The following is a 16582-nucleotide window of genomic DNA, read 5'->3' as shown; positions in this document are numbered from 1 at the left end:
TTGTCTTTAGGTTAAGGAGTGCACGGGGTATGTTGGTTTATGTGGGTGTGCTTTTGTGTGTGTGAGCCCGCGTGTGGGTGGGGAAGGAGGAAGAGGGCAGTGTGTGCATCACTTCTTCACAGATGCCTTTCCTGACCTGCTTGACTGGGCGATGCTCGCCTCCCCACCCTCTCCGAGCACCTTACTCTCCCCCTCTGCACCGATCACAGCTTTTCTGGCATTTGTGAATGCCTGTCTCCTCCCCTAGATCGTAAACTGCAAGAGGTAAGGATCCTAATATGCTCCTATTCACCCCGTAATCCCCCAGCCCAGGAGGACGCCTAAGGCGTCACTGGTATTCCACAAATATTTCTTCGACTGGCGTTTCTGGGCCCGACTCGGGGGACCCACCGCGTAAGGGAGCCACGGGCGACCCCCGCGGCAGGACCCCAGCGGGCACTACCGCCCCCCAACCAACTGCCGGGCGAGGCGGGGCCGGGCGGGGCACTCTGGCGGAGACAGTTCTCGGGCTCGCGTGGGCGCAGCCCCGTGAGGGGGAACAGCGGGAAGAGAGCGGGCGCGGCGCGAGCCCGAGGCCTGGCCAATAAACGCCGGCCGGGCGGGGCTCGCGGCCGGCTGCCCGGGAGCGCGCGGGGCTGGGCGTGCTCACGGGTGACGCTCTGGGCCGGGCCGGCCAATGGGCGCGGGGCAGGCGGGCCTGGCGGCCAGGGGCTCTAGGACGCGAACGGGAGGCCGGCCGGACAGACTGACGTTTGGCTGCAACGCGGGAGGCGCGTGGCAGGGATGGCGCTGGCGCGGGCCTGGAAACAGATGTCCTGGTTCTACTACCAGTACCTGCTGGTCACGGCGCTCTACATGCTGGAGCCCTGGGAGCGGACTGTGTTCAGTATCCTGCCCGGGCCGCGGGCGCGGGGTCGGGTCGGGGCGCGGGGGCCCGGGCGGCATCCTCCCGGGCCCAGGGCCTGGCGGGCGCGGGGCGGCGGAGAGGCGGCCCCGCGGGAACTGCGCGCGCAGACTCGCCTCTTCGCGGCGGGCATGCGGGACCGAGGTCTCGGGGCCGAGGGTGGCGCTCCCGCGGTTGGGGGGTGGGGGACGAGAACTCTTTTGAGATCTGAGGTCGCCGGTGAGTCACTGGACCGAGGTAGAAGCGCCTTTATTGCTGGAGGAGATCCCCTAGGGCGATGTCTACCTCGTGTGCCCTCGCCTGCACTTCGGCCGTGCCAGCCTTTGATTCAATCTCCTGTTCCCGTGGGAGGCAGGGACCGTGTAAGTGGAGCAAATCGCTCCCGGCTTGGACGCTTTTGACCTTTAGCTGTCCCTGATTTAGCTGGCTTTGGTCCTAATAAGAATGCTAACCAGTTTATCGGCTTTTAAGTCAGGTTGTGAATGTGTGCTCATGGCATCCCAATACAGTTTTTGAAAGCAGTTCGTTAATCATCCCTTTTTGGTCTTCAAGATGGTTTAAAAAGTCTGTTCTACTCATTAATTTGATGTTTGCACAGTCCGTAACAGTCGAGCCCGAAAAGGAATATGTGGTTAGTTGTAGATAGTGTTTGAAGCTGTGTTTTCGTAGATGGCTAATAACTACTCGTTAACGACTATAGAGCATTTACTACCAGCCAAGCAACTGTGCTAAGTGCTTTGCCTGTATCTTAACTCATCTAACTTTCATAAGCTCAATAACTCAAGGTTGTGAAGAGAGGCTTCCTGAAGTCTGTCTTCATTTGTCCATGTTGACATCCCTTGATATTATTCTTGCAGAATAAATACTAATGAGAGATAACTTTTTTTAAAAACTTGAGGGCCAATATGAAAGATATTTTATACAGCATGCTTGCTTCATACAGGGCCTCTCGTCTTCAGTGTGGTTTAGTTTGGAGTAGCTTCAGAACAACTTTGCAAATACGTGGTAGAGTGACTGAGGTAATTTCATTCCAAGCCTTAATAAGTGTGTTTATTTGTCTTGAACAAATAGGATTGAACAAATAGCATAGGATTGTACTCAAAGCTGAGTCTTTGGTCTCAACACTTTGAGGCATCTTAGCTGCTTTACAAGGAAATTTAGTTTTATTATTGTTGGCATTTCTTTCCAAACCTGGAGTTTAAGAAGCAGAATGCAGAGTTTGGATTTAAAGTCTGAATGTAAAGTATGCCCTAATTTCCTGCACCATTTACTTGTAGCTGCAGTTTAGTTTCACTCTAAGTTCTATAGGTTGGAACTCATGAGGTCATCCCTGTAAAATGTATACTAAAATATATACCACCTCTTGACTCAGTTAAAGTTATTAAAAAGTGAATTTAAACATAAACAATGTTGTGCTAAATTGAAACTCTTTAAATCAGAAGTTGAATGTAGTGCCCCAGAGTCCACACTCTAATTTTACTCTTAAAGGTTTTTGTTGGCACATAGATAAATGCTATGGTGTCAGTGGTGTTAAGGTTTTTCTGTATTATATTGCAATAGTAATAGTGTCATAAATACCTCCGTGTTTTTCTTGGGGGGGATGGAGAAATAAATTATGAAATGATATGTAGTACCTCTGTGGGTTTTTGCCTTTGAAGCATTAGACTTCTCATTGGTTTATGGGACCACATGATTTCATTAAAAAACACACACACACACACTAGTGAGATTTGCAACCAACCTGAAAGAGACCTGCTGGGACCTGTTGGCATCTACCTCTGGAGGGGAAGTTTTAACATGTTTCGAAAGTCCCCTTTCCCTATTGGCAGCCATCAGTGGGAAAGGAAAAGACCAGGTTTTGTAACCAAGACATGTTTTGTAACCAGTGAGACACTCCCTGTAGTGCCTTACTGGGTAACATTGTAATCATGCTGTTGAGGGGAGCTAGAAAATTAAAAATCTTTGTTAAAATAATTGGAAGCATAAGTAAAAGTTATTTTAGCGTTGTTCTTTTAATTAAGAAAACAAAGGTTTATTCTGTAATGGCTTCTTATGTTTCCATGACATTTTATATTTGTATTTATTTTAAGCAAAATGCAGGCAGTTTTTTTGGTTTATGTTTAGAATTAGATTCCCCCTGAAAGACAGTCCATGTCTCTTCAAGGAAAGAGTTTTTTTTTTTTCAACCACAGTGCTGGGCACACAAATAATGCTTGACAAACATTTTTTTTTTTATGACAAACATTTGTTTATATGTTGATTTGTCATTTCAAAGAAATTGCAGAAGCACTGATTTTAAGCCACTTTTAGAGTAGCTTTGGAACTTGACTGTTCCTGATGAACGACATTCAGTTCTTGTAGAGAATTCAAACCTAAAGAAGTAGAAAAGGCTATAGATTGAAAGAACTCCTTTGATTTATTTTGGAGATGTTAACAAAATTTGCATTGCTCTGTCTACTCATTTATAAAATATGTACATTCGCTGAGTTCTGTATTCCACAAGTATTGTATACTTTCTAATTGCCAGATACTATTCTAGATAGTAGGGATTTACCTGTGAATAAAACAGATAAAAATATTTATTCTAATCCCACTAGATAAATAAGTAAAAAATTAGATTATTAGACTATTATAGCTGTTATGGGGAAAAATAAAATGGAGAGGAGGATAGGAACTAAGAAAGAGTCCATGTTCTTTGATTTTTAGTTAGAGTGGTCAGGGAGGGGACATTTAGAAAGATTTAAGCAGGGGAAAAATTCCAGAGGATCGAGCATTCCAGGCAGAAGGAACAGTAACTAGGAATACCCTGAAGCACCAGCGTATCTGGCTTGTTTCTGGGATAGCTGAGTGGCTGGTGTGTCTGCGGTAGAGTTAGTGGGGGTGAGTAGTAGGAAAGGAGGTCATATCTGTTCCCATAGGGCCTCCTAGGCATGGAGTGAGAGTTCTGGAGATGAAGGGAGGTGCTCATACCTTTTGAGTAGAGTCACTCAAATCCAGTAACAGTTTTCTCACTGACATTTAAATACAGTAAGTCCCCTACATACAGACGAGTTCCGAGAGCGCATTCGGTTAAGTCCAATTTGTTCGTTAAGTCCAACAAAGTTAGCCTAGGTACCCAACTAACACAATTGGCTACATAGTACTGTACTGTAATAGAAAACAAATACAAAAAATAAAACATTTTTAATCTTACAGTACCTTGAAAAGTACAGTAGTATAGTACAACAGCTGGCATCCAGGGGCTGGCACTGAGTGAACAGACGAGAAGAATTACTCACTGGAGAAGGGAGAGGAGGTGGGAGATGGTAGAACTGAAGGGGACTAACTGTATTTAATAAAGTAGGAAAATAAACCACAGGAATATACATTTTTCCTTTCCCCATGAGACTCAAAGCTCTTTTCATTTTGAATGGGAAAAAAAATCCTAGGAACAGGGTTTTAAAATTTATTTTAATTAAAAAAATTTTAAACATCCTGAGTTCTGTTCTAAGTTTCCAAGAAGATGGACTTCATTTCTTCAAGGAAATTAGATCCAAGTTCAGGAAAAATTAGAATCGACACATGTTCTCAGGTAGATCCCTGCCCCACCCCTTGTTATTCCGCTGAAAGAGCTGGGCAGTGAGTGATTTGGGATGCAGGGCAGGAAGAGCATGGTGGACTCAGAGAACTTTCAGGGAGGTATTTGAGTTCTTTGCTTTATTTTCTCCTAGGTGGGGAGAAGGTGTGGACTGGGGTGCAGAGATGTGTTGGGATGGTGAGTACGCCAGGCTGACTTGGCTGGAGCAGGGATTCTTTAAGGCAGAGTGGGTGGGAAGTAAAGTTGAAAAAGCAGGTTGAGACTGTTTTTTAAATAAACAGACACGTCTGTGCGTACCTTGTGCCAGATGCTGGCCTAGATGCTTGTGATGTATCAGTGAGCACATGAGACAGAGATCCCTGTCCTTGGGAAACTTTGATAATGAGTGAAATATATAGTGGGAATTCCCTGGCAGTCCAGGGGTTAGGACTCTGTGCTTCCACTGCAGGGGGCATGGGTCTGATCCCTGGTCAGGGAACTAAGATCCTGCAGGCAGTGAGGTGTTACCAAAAAAAAAAAAAAAAAGTGAAATATATAGTATGTTAGGTGGTAAGCATTATGGAAAGCAGAAATGTAGGTCAGGGGGATAAGAAATGTGTGGATAGGATGGAGTTACTGTTTTTAAAGAGGATATCAGGAGAGGCTTCATTGCAAAAGCATATTTGAGTAGAAAGATAAAGGAGGTGAGGGAGTTAGCAGGGTAGAAATCTGAGGGAAGAGCAGAGCTGGCAGAGGGACTAGCCATTGCAAAGTCCCTGAGTCCAGAGCCTGCCTGGCATGGATGAAGGCCATGGATGAGGCAGGTATGGCTAGTGCAGAGTGAGTGTGCGGGAGAGTCCTAGGCGGTGAGGTCAGACTCTTTGGAGGTCCTGGTAAGGACTTTAATTTTGGTAAAAAAGGGTACTCTTGGGCTTCCCTGGTGGCACAGTGGTTGGGAACCTGCCTGCCAATGCAGGGGACACGGGTTCGAGCCCTGGTCTGGGAAGATCCCACATGCCGTGGAGCAACTAAGCCCGTGTGCCACAACTACTGAGCCTGCGCTCTAGAACCCACAAGCCACAACTACTGAGCCCGCACACCGCCATGAAGAGTAGCCCCCGCTCACTGCAACTAGAGGAAGCCTGCATGCAGCAACGAAGACCCAATGCAGCCATAAATAAATAAACAAATTTATAAAAATAAAAAAGGTACTCTTGGAAGGTTTGATAGAGGAGTGATCCAATCTGGCTTTTTAAGTTTGAAAAGGTTTACTTTGGTTGCAGGATTTGGAATAAATTAAGGGTGGCTGGAGGAGGCAAGGGTAGAAGCAAAGGTAGATATTTTGGATTGAGATAGGCTTTGAATGATAATGAAAAAAAGCATTCCTTTTTTTAAAATTAAAAATTAAAAAAAATTTATACAATTTTAAAGATTACTTTCCATTTACAGTAGTTACAAAATATTGGCTATATTCCCTGCATTGTACAATACATCCTTGAGCCTGTCTCACACCCAATAGTTTGTATCTCCCACTCCCTTACCCCTATGTTGCCCCTCCCCCTTCCCAGTGCTACATTTTAAGCTGTATGTTCTTTTCAGTAGCGACTAAGTTATTTTCTCAGATTTTCGCCGTACCCTCAAATGCTTAAAGCTAGAATTGAGAAGGATTTTTCTTCACCTGTCAATATACTAGAGTAATTAACATGTTTGACAGTTTATTTTATTTATCTTTTATAAGTTTATTTATTTATTTATTTTTGGCTGCATTGTGTCTTTGCGCATAGACGGCGGGGGTGGGGGGCGAGCAGGGGCTACTCTTCATTGCGGTGCGCAGGCTTCTCATTGTGGTGGCTTCTCTTATTGCAGAGCATGGGCTGTAGGTGTGTGGGCTTCAGTAGTTGTGGCACACGGGCTCAGTAGTTGTGGCTTGCGGGCTCCAGAGGGCAGGCTCAGTAGTTGTGGCGCTCGGGCTTAGTTGCTCCGCGGCATGTGGGATCTTCCCGGAGCAGGGCTTGAACCCGTGTCCCCTGCATTGGCAGGCGGATTCTTAACCACTGCGCCAACAGGGACGCCCTATGCCGTTTCGTTTGATCTTCCTTTTGTAGAAATGAATGCAGTTTTCCATTACCAGGGAGGGCTAAATGAGGAAAGCTGAGCTAGGAATAATTGTAACTGATAAATTATTTTTAATTAAAAAAAATTTTTTTTGTAGCTGAGTTGTGCAGCGTGCGGAATCTTACTTAGTTCCCCAACCAGGAATCAAACCGGAGCCCTGTGCAGTGGAAGCGTGGAGTCGTAACCACTGGACCGCCAGGGAGGTCTCTGTAACTGATAAATTAATACTTCCAACCCTCCAGCCCAGTGGTATTCAGACTTTTCACTTGTGCATTCCCTAAAAGAACAAAAAGCACATACTGTGTATCCTCTCACTCATTTGACATCTGAAATCTTTCATAGTGAATTTAGACAATTACAAAAGATTTAATTTTTTGCTTTTTAAAAATTATTGTTTTTGCTAAAACCTTAAAACTATAATTTTTTTCTTATACAATTCATAGAACACATTCATCACATGACCTGATTGGCAAAGCTGGTCCTCACTATGAAGCCAAATAGGCAAAATCAGTCTTAATTTCTGTCATAAGAAGCTCAGTGTCATTTTTCTGTTAAAATAATTGTTATATAAACACCTTCAGTCCTGTCTCACTTTTTTGTTGTTGCTGTTTTATAATTTTATTTGACAATCAGTGGTTAGTTCTCATCCACATTGACTATAGGTTTTTCAAAGTGGTGACAGGTACTTAGGTAACCAACGTATAGAGCTTGTTTGGTGAATCTTCAGTTTCATGCTTTCTGGACAACCGCACAACCACATGTGGATACAGTATGGGACATTCCATAACCCTTTGGCCAAGACAGCTTTGTTGAAACTGTTGTCACTGTGCACATCTGGAGTTCCTGTCTCCTTCATGGCAGATTTCTGGATCTCTTTCAGTGCCTGAGGGGCACGCTTCTTGAAACCCACTCCGTGGGTGCGCTTGTGAATGTTGACAGTGGATTCTCTGGTCACTACCTCAGTGATGGCAGAACGGCCCCTCTCACCATCCTCTTTGCTGGAGGCATTTTGCCGGGCCCAGATTGTAAAGGTGTCTCATTTCCAAATTCACATGATTAGATGGATAGATAGGTGAGGTTTGGAGCTGTGCCAGGAGTCTGTTACCTGAACGAAATAAAGTACAAGGTAAGTTAGTTACTATTCCTTTGTTTGCTATCCCAGAGGTTATTTTATACCCTGGGGAAATGCGTAATTGTAAGATTCTGGAAGTAAAGTGAGAGAAGTGAAGTTGTAAGGACGGGGGGATGGGAAGGAGAACTAGCAGATCACAGTTCTCAGATCAGCTTGAGGAGAGAGTACACTGGAAGCTGAAGATTTGTAAACTGATTCCCCTTAACCGATTCTAATCCTCTGAAAAGTCTTGTTCCTCCAGGGCTCCTGTGCTTTAGTTTGAAAACAGCTGCTCTAGCCTGTTTGACACTGCCTGGATATTTGGCTGGCTGTGTGAGAATGTCAGACTATCCCTTGTCTGTACTCCTTAGGATATTATAACTTTTTCTTTAGCAGGAAAAAGTTCTTTTCTTTCAGGAAAGGTGGAAGAGAAAAACTATGCTACACAAGAACTAGGTGATCTGTACTAGGATGTCAGGGAAAGTCATGGGAGGTTGATGGCAGTGGGGACAAAGCGCATACAGATGATCTACAGTGTTTCTGCATGTGATACCAGTGATTTTTCAGTAGAGCTGAATGTGGATCCTGTCTCCACTGCTTCATATTCTTAAAGACCTTGTGACCTCCTCCACCCCACACCTCGGCTCAGGGTTTGATTGTTGTAACATTTGTGGTGCTTAGGAGCAGGGATAAGATAAATTCTTTTTCTTTTTTTGGCTACGTTGGGGTTGGGTCATCGTTGATGTGCACAGGCTTTCTCTATTGGCAGAATGCGGGGTTACACTTCGTTGGGGTGTGCAGACTTCTCATCGCGGTGGCCTCTCTTGTTGCAGAGCACGGGCTCTAGGCACGTGGGCTTCAGTAGTTGTGGTGCGTGGACTCAGTAGTTGTGGCTCTTGGGCTCTAGAGCACAGGCTCAGTAGTTGTGGCGCAGGAGCTTAGTTGCTCTGGGGCATGTGGGATCTACCCGGACCAGGGCTTGAACCCGTGTCCCCTGCATTGGCAGGCGGATTCTTAACTACTGCGCCACCAGGGAAGTTGAAGGTAAATTCTTTAGATTAAAAAAACCCCCAATGCTCAATTTTAATAATTAAAACTCTATGTTCTAAAAGATCTACTTAAGAGAGGATATATACTTTTCATGAATTGGAATGCTTAAAAAACAGTAGTTATGGGGGCTTCTCTCGTGGTGCAGTGGTTGAGAGTCCACCTGCCAGTGCAGGGGACGCAGGTTCAATCCCTGGTTCGGGAAGATCCCACATGCTGCAGAGCAACTAAGCCTGTGTGCCACAACTGCTGAGCCTGCGCTGTAGAGCCCGCAAGCCACAACTACTGAGCCCAGGTGCCACAACTACTGAAGTCCGTACTCCTAGAGCCCGTGCTCCGCAACAAGAGAAGCCAGCAGAATGAGAAGCCCACTCACCGCAACGAAAAGTAGCCCCTGTTCGCTGCAACCAGAGAAAAGCCTGCGCACAGCAACAAAGACCCAATGCAGCCAGAAACAATAATAATAAAAAAAATAGTAGTTATGGAATGATAGTATTGTATTTATGATCAATAGTTATGAAAAGTAGAATTACTACTAATACGAGAATTTTGGCCATCATATGTTGTATGCGTTCCTGAAAAATTCTCAAATAAAAGAGTTTATGGGAAAATATCATTAGCCCCTCAAAATCTATGCAACTTCGTAAGCAGGTGCTAATGAAAACAATGATTGGCATCTTGGGGGACAACTTGGATAACCTGGGCAGACAGGCTGGGCGCTGCCCCAGGGGCATTAAAAATGCATGGACAGAGTTGACTGGAACTGCTGAAGTGATGGAGATGGTGTGGGCTGCCGTCGAGGAGATGCAGGAGGCAGTGCAATCCTGCCATTAGTTGGGAGCTGTTCTAGCCTGGAGGTATACCTTTCTGGAGAGGGAGCCCGGGTACAGATGCTAATTTTTAATTTTCTTAAAATAGAGCTAAAAGGACTGCAGCTGCTGAGCTGAGGGATGTTTCTTGCTGAAGATTATAATTCTTTCCTCACTAATCTGGCTCCCCTAATTTACAAAAAATCCCATATGAAACCATGCAGCTCCTGTGCTATCCTAGTCACATATGGGTTAATTGATGTTCCAGAAATGTGTTACATCAGAACAGATTATATTTTAGAGCAGACAGGTCATTTTTTCCCCTTGACCCCGGGACTTCAGATCTTCATGTGATTAATAGAAGCTCTAATTATAAAGACATATAGCGATACATAGCCTTGGTGTCTCTGGGTTCAGAGCTACAAACCATTTCTAGGATTTCAGCTCAGAGTTGAACATGATCATTGCTGGTTCCAGCAGCAGGCTTTTTTGTTTGTTTAGTTTTTAAAGAGTTCATCATCAAGTTGTTCTAAAATCAATTTCCGTACTTAAGTGTGACCAACACTACAGAAAGCTCAGAGAATGGGTTTTGCTTGCCAACAGTAACCTCTGATACTGATGTGATATCCTTTACTATGGCCCAAGAATATCAAATTGGCTGACTTACACAGGACTATAACCATATTATTATCTTCTACTTGCTTTCATTTATGGCAACTAGGAAAGCATCAAAAGTGATATATTTGGTAAAAATAAGCTTTCATTTTTTTTTTTTTTTTAATTTTTGGCCGTGCCACGCAGCTTGCGGGATCTTAGTTCCCCAACCAGGGACTGAACCCGTGCCCTCGGCAGTGAAAGCACGGAGTCCTAACCACTGGACCACCAGGGAAGTACCACCAGGAAGTAAGGAAGTCCCTTATTATTGGTGATGGTCTCTAGTTTTTCAAGGTCAAGGGACAAAACCTGCAGTAATAAGAAAGGGTCCTTTTTGGAGCATCATTCAGCAGCTGACACCTGCTTTCCCTTAGAGCTTTGATGGCTTTTCACCAAACAGCCTATGGTAATACTTTGTCAGATACTTTGTTTTCTTTTTCATTAAGATGGTTTCTTAAAAAAATTAAATTTTTCAAAACTTTTGAATATTTCTGAGGATAAAAGTAGCTTTTTAGAGTTAGTTTTACAAAAGGAATTTGACTAATAGAAGATTGGATTGTTTTAGATGACATTTTAGCTTTGTTTTTTAATGTGACCAGGGACATCAGAGACTGAAAACATTGAAATTAGACTAGTGAAGAGGAATAAATCATACCCACTGGAACAAAGGCCCCTGCCCTTCTCCCAATGAGGAGCTACTTTTGGTTTCTCCAAAGTCTTGCGAATAGGTTGCTAAGGTAGGCGGTGATAGTACGGGGTTACTGGTTAGGGCAGGAGATGTTAGTTACCGTGGTCTTACTTCTGATGTACTGTATTTAACTTTAAAGCATTTCCTTTTTTTTTTAAAGTTGCTGGGAAAAGGACTGGGGATGGCCAATCCCTTGTATGGGCAAAAAAATCTTTATTTTATTTTTTTCCTGCCTAACTGGGAACTTATCAGCTCATGATTAGCTGGGGATCCCTGTTAAAGAAAACAGCAAACAGCACACAGATACATGGTTTCACATCTATTTGCTTTTTAATCCATTGGACCCATAAAATATTTATGTTATGTCCAGGTTATAAATAACCTCTGATTGTTCACTCAGGCCTTGAACAAACAATTTTCGGCAGTGCCTGCACAATCCTGGCACATTATCTGCTCAGTTCTTGAATGGTTGATGCAGTGCCTGCTTTGTCTAACAATGCACTACGACTGGAAGCAAAGCGCAGCCGAGGCGTTCACTCTCAAGCACTTAAAATTCAGTGGTAGAGACAGGTACATACACACAAAACAGAAAAGACATATTTTTTAATTTTTGAGGTTTTTGGTTTGTTATAGTCTGGATTTCACTAGCTTTATTCTATATTTCTTGAATCATGGTTCCCCCTCTAAAACATAAACGTGATTAATCTTGGTACAGCTGCTGATACTTATACAAACAGCAGTAAGGGCTTGGTAAATGGAAAGATTACTCTATCACTTTGTGTATTACCTTCCAATATGTGTGTATTATATAACACTGAATATTTACATTTTCTGTGTTTGTGTGTGCGCGCGCGCGCCTCAGTGTCTCAAAGAGAAGATTACATTAAGGATGATTGAGAACTGGTGCTTAAATCTCCAAGCAAGTGGGATCCTAACATTAATCCAGGAAGGGATTTCATTTTATGGAGAAGAAACTCAGGTCCAGAGAGGTTGTGATGCCTTAGGATTATACTATAAATAACAAGTTAATAGCAGGGTGACCTTGGGCAATTTCCAAACAGAGGTCTGAGTCATAATGTTAAGTGCCCAAGCCCTCAAGCAATAATTTCAATAAAGATTATATTACCTTTTGTTGCAGAATAGATTTGATTCCAAATATTTATATCAACCCTGAAAGGTAGGTGTTGTGTGTCCCCAAACCATAGATAAGGAGACTAGTGATCAGAGAGTTTTTGACACAACCAGGGATTGGCAGAATTGCAGCTCAAACCTAGGTTCTCTTCCAGTGCCATGGTGATTCCAGTATCCATTTCTTGTACTTCACAGTGTGTCAAGGATACTTTAAACTTTGAGAGGTGTGTTAAAGAACGCAGTGGATTGAGAAATCCACTCAAGTACCCAGATAGCAAATAATAGCTGTTATATTCTAAATGGTGTATGTTTAGGTCTGTTTGTGAGAACATTTCTAAGAAGATGAAGGTCACAAGTTCCCCAACCTTGCAAATGTCACAATAAAACTGCCCTTTGGAATGGTGCCAAGCATAATCTCAGGGAGTATTCAACTCAGTGTATTGGAGCTATTTCAGCTACATGGCTAAAATTGCTTAAATTGCATTTGTAGAAGGTTACTTATTAAAAGGCACTGTTTTGCATGTTTTGCAAGGTGATTATTAAGGTTAGTGGAAATTCCTCATGGTCCCATTGTTTACTTGTTCATTTAATATGAGTTTCACTGTATAGTTAAGTCAGTTTTAAATAGTCTCTTATTGGGGGGGGAGGGATTAATTGGGAATTTGGGATTAACAGATCAACAACAAGGACCTGTTGTGTAGCACAGGGAACTATAATCAATATCTTGTAATAACCTATAATGGAAAAGAATCTACAAAAGAATATATATATAAATCACTTTGCTGTACACCTGAAACATTGTAGATCAACTATACCTCGGTAAAAATATTCTCTTATGGTTGAGAGCTTTAGGATAATTTGGGGGAATAATTTTGAAATTTAATTGTATAGAAAACTTACTTTTAAAGGCTTATTATTGTGATTCTGGAAATACTTAGGAGAAGTGGGATTAGAATACAGAAACTTTTTTTTGAGGGAAATAGAATTAAAAGTTAAATTTAATAAGTGGCTCTGGGTAAAAGGTTAGGTTTAATGTTATTATTGTCATTATTTTGAGTAGCTAATAATTGGCATTTGCATCTAGGTGCAAGTGACTTTTGGTAATTTTCCGTTTTCTTGGTCAGAATTGAGAGTTGTTTATTCTGTTTCTGAGAGCTAAGATTTTCTGTTTATTTCCTAGTAGCAAATAAGGTCAAGTGATGCCTAACCCAAACTTTGCCAGGGAAAAAGATCCTTCAAATAAAACAGTTTTTAGTCTACTACTATATGCAGTTCCATTTTCCTTTACAGTTCTTACTTATTAAAAAAATAAGTAAGACTTATTAACTATTCAGGCATACAATAAAAAACCCATAAAGAATAATATAATGAAAGTGTGCCCATACCAACTACTGAAGAAAAACATGCATTTGAAGACCCTTTGTGCCCCTTCTCACTTGATCTCCCTTCTTCCTCTTCCCAGTTCACCCCACTAAGTAACCACTATCCTGAATTTAGCATATATAATTGCCATTTATTTGTTATTACTCCACATGTATGTATCACAGCATAATGCTGTAGAAAGTCATGAACTCTAATGTCTAATATTTTAACCAGGCAAAACATCTTTTCAAGTTTTGATAAGTTCTGGGGACTTCCCTGGTGGTCCAGTGGTTAAGAGTCTGCGCTTCCATTTCAGGGGGCACAGATTCGATCCCTGGTGGGGGAACTAGGATCCTACATTCCTTTGGAGTGGCCAAGAAAAAAAAAAGTTTTGATAAGTTCTTGTTTCACTTGGAAAGATGTCCTGATTTTATATGCATATAAAAGATTAAAGGTTTGGCAATTTAGTGTTCACAAAATTGAGCCTAAGTTTCAGGTTCCTGTCTTATAGTAGAGCAATCTCTGTTAAGCTAATTTATGCATGTTAACTGATACATTCTCCATACTAAATAGAAGAATTATAGTGCCATAAAGAGTACGTAATATAATCATTCAAATGGCTGTTTTTAGTAATTCTTACTTGAATTTGAGCCAATGACCTGAAGATTATTACTATACCATTTCATTTGCTTTGTGTATACATTCGTAAGTCTTACATAAAAGCTGTTAAAAAACCCAAAAAGCATCTTGAAAATATAGTATTGCTTAGAAACAGATTTTGGTTTTCTTTGCTGTATTGCTTTAGAGTTTGTTGGTCACAGTAATATGTGGAATACGTAGAAAGCACCACAGTGAATCTAGAGTCAAATAATGTTTCTTAAGCAATTCCTTTATTCATCAAATATTTATTAAGCGTGTGTTACGTTAGATGTTGGAGATACAAAAATGATTGGACATTGTTCCTGTGTTCAAGGAGTTGATAATCTGGATGAGATAAATATCAATACATCTACAAATAGGTAATGTCAGGTGATAAGCTCTGTGTGATATGAGTGAAGAACTTGATGAGCATTAGGGAATAGTTAATTCTGCCAGGACGTTGGGGTAAGAATAGAAAAAGTATGAGTGCTAGGGAGAGCCTCATACGAGAGGAGATGACTAGCTGAGCTCTAAGAATGTTTAGGTTTTACTTGGAGGAATAGGACTTTTCGTACATAGGAAGATATTATAGTGTAATGGTGAAGAACACATTTTAGGAGTTTGACTTGGTTTGGAATTGGCTCCATTGCTTACTCTGATTTCGGGATATTACTGTAGGGCTTAACACAGTGCCGTGCGCACACTAGACAAAATGAAAGCTGCCACTGCTGTTATCCTTAGTCGCGTTATTAAGCCGTAATCAAGGGCAGAGCAGTATGAAAATAGAGAACATTGTTTTCGGAGACTCGTGTAATATGGCATGAGTAGGATGTGTGTTTGTTGGGGGTTGATTTGGAGTGTTGGGAGGTATGATGGAAAAGCAGCATGGTACAGCTGACCCTTGAACAAGCAGGGGTTAGGGGTGCTGACCCCTGCATAGTTGAAAATCTGAGTATAACTTTTTACGGTCGGGCCCTCTGTATCTGTGGCTCCACATCTGCAGATTCAACCAACTGTGGATTGTGTAGTGCTGTAATAGGTATTTATTGAAAAGAATCCACGTATAAGTGGACCTGTGCAGTTCAAACCCATGTTGTTCAAGGGTCAACTGTAGATGCTTTTGGTCCCCACCTTGATCCCCTTTGCCAGCTGATGTACTTCTCCCTCGCTGCTGGGAGTGTTGTCTGCTACTGCCTTCTAGCTTCCCCCTTCTCCAAACTATTGCCCTTGGCCAAGGCAGCTGTCTCGCCCAGGTGGTTTTTCCTCAGCCTATCTACAGCCAGTGATTGACAGATTAAGGGATACAAAAGATCTGGCCTGTTGCCTCAAAGCAACACCAACATGTGGTACAATTCATGCTCCAGAGCGCCCTGTGGGAGCTGAGCTCCTGAACCTCCTCAGCTTTTCCCCCTGCTCTGTTCTGTTCTCCCCTTCTGATAAAACTCCCTTCAGAATAGCTTATACAAGAATCCCTGTTCCAGCCTCTCAATTCTTGTCTACTTCTTGCACTCCAACCTAAGACCAGGTGCTTGAGCTAGATTGGAAAGGTCCTCAGATGCTTGGCTTAGAATTCCAAGTGCTATCCTAGAGGCCTTGGGAAGCATGCATTTTAAAAGGATAACTCTAGTAAAGAGAGACATGGAAAATAGCCAGAGGCCTAAAGTGGGAGCTTTTAAGTGATTAAGTAAGGAATGATAAGTACCTCAATCATTTATCATTGATAAGGGTAGGGGAACATGAGATAAAAGTCATTTGTTGTGGTTGGAAAGAACCGAGAAGTCTTAAATAATTTGAATTTGGGGAGAAGGAATCAAAGCAATTTCTAGATTGAGTGACTAGGCAAATAGTTAATCTATAGTTATATCAGATAGTGTGTCAACTATTTTCAAATCGTTGGAAAAATAGGACTTATAGGAAGAAGTAGTTTTGGAGAAAGTTAATGAGTTCAGTTTTGGCTCTGTGAATTTAAGCCCGTCATAGGTGGAAATGTCCAGTATCATAGGAAATACTTGTCTGCAGTATAGAAGATGGGGTCAGGTCAACAACATTAAGGTGGCTGTTTAAGTTATAAGTGTGTGTAGGCCCAAGACAAATCATTGGGAACTCCCATTTATCATTTAGAATCCTTTCAACTGCAAGTATGGCAAAGAATATCTAAAGGTGGTTTATGGGTAAAGGGCGTATTTATTGGCTTATGTATCTGAAAATCCAGTGGTAGGGTGGGCCTCAGGTCATTTGATCAGTGTTCTAGCTCCCTTTTTCTGCGATTATTTTTGTTCCACCGCCTTCATCTGTTAACTTTGTTCCGAGTTTTGATTTCCTTATGGAGGCAAAGTGACTCCAGTGATTCCAGGATTCTATCAGCAAACTGCATATTCTGGAAGGAGAATCTGTGTTCATGGATTCCTGGCAGAACTCCTAAACTTTGAGCTGGTTGATCAGATTTGGGGGGTGGGCATTGTTAAAAAGAGAAGATCTTAACTGGTTCAGACCAGTCAGGGCTTATCCCTGGAGTTGGGATAGGGTTAGGCCCACCCAAAGAGCATGGCTGCTGTACTAGCAGGAG

The 16582-nt window shown here is 42.4% G+C and overlaps 1 protein-coding gene across 4 annotated transcripts in view; it reads left to right on the top strand.

The window, feature by feature from the left end:
• Window positions 1-16582, top strand: part of SPTSSA (serine palmitoyltransferase small subunit A) — a 42679-nt gene that overhangs the window by 1024 nt on the left and 25073 nt on the right. Inside the window, exon 3 of one of the 4 annotated variants that reach the window (XR_003795858.1) lies at window positions 123-260. The exons of 2 other annotated variants lie outside the window; for them this stretch is intronic. Coding sequence is in view for 1 of the 2 variants with exons in the window: in XM_029237641.1 (XP_029093474.1) it covers window positions 784-886 (103 nt within the window). In the remaining variant the exon portion in view is untranslated. Of the gene's footprint in view, window positions 1-122; window positions 261-737; window positions 887-16582 lie in introns of those variants that run through there. One more of the 4 variants, XM_029237641.1, reaches the window with a different exon arrangement.

The sequence above is a fragment of the Monodon monoceros genome, unplaced genomic scaffold (genome assembly GCF_005190385.1).
Source record: "Monodon monoceros isolate NGI ecotype Baffin Bay Population unplaced genomic scaffold, NGI_Narwhal_1 Super_Scaffold_21, whole genome shotgun sequence".
In the NCBI taxonomy this organism is placed as follows: domain Eukaryota; kingdom Metazoa; phylum Chordata; class Mammalia; order Artiodactyla; family Monodontidae; genus Monodon; species Monodon monoceros.
This window is presented reverse-complemented; position numbering and strand designations above follow the sequence as displayed.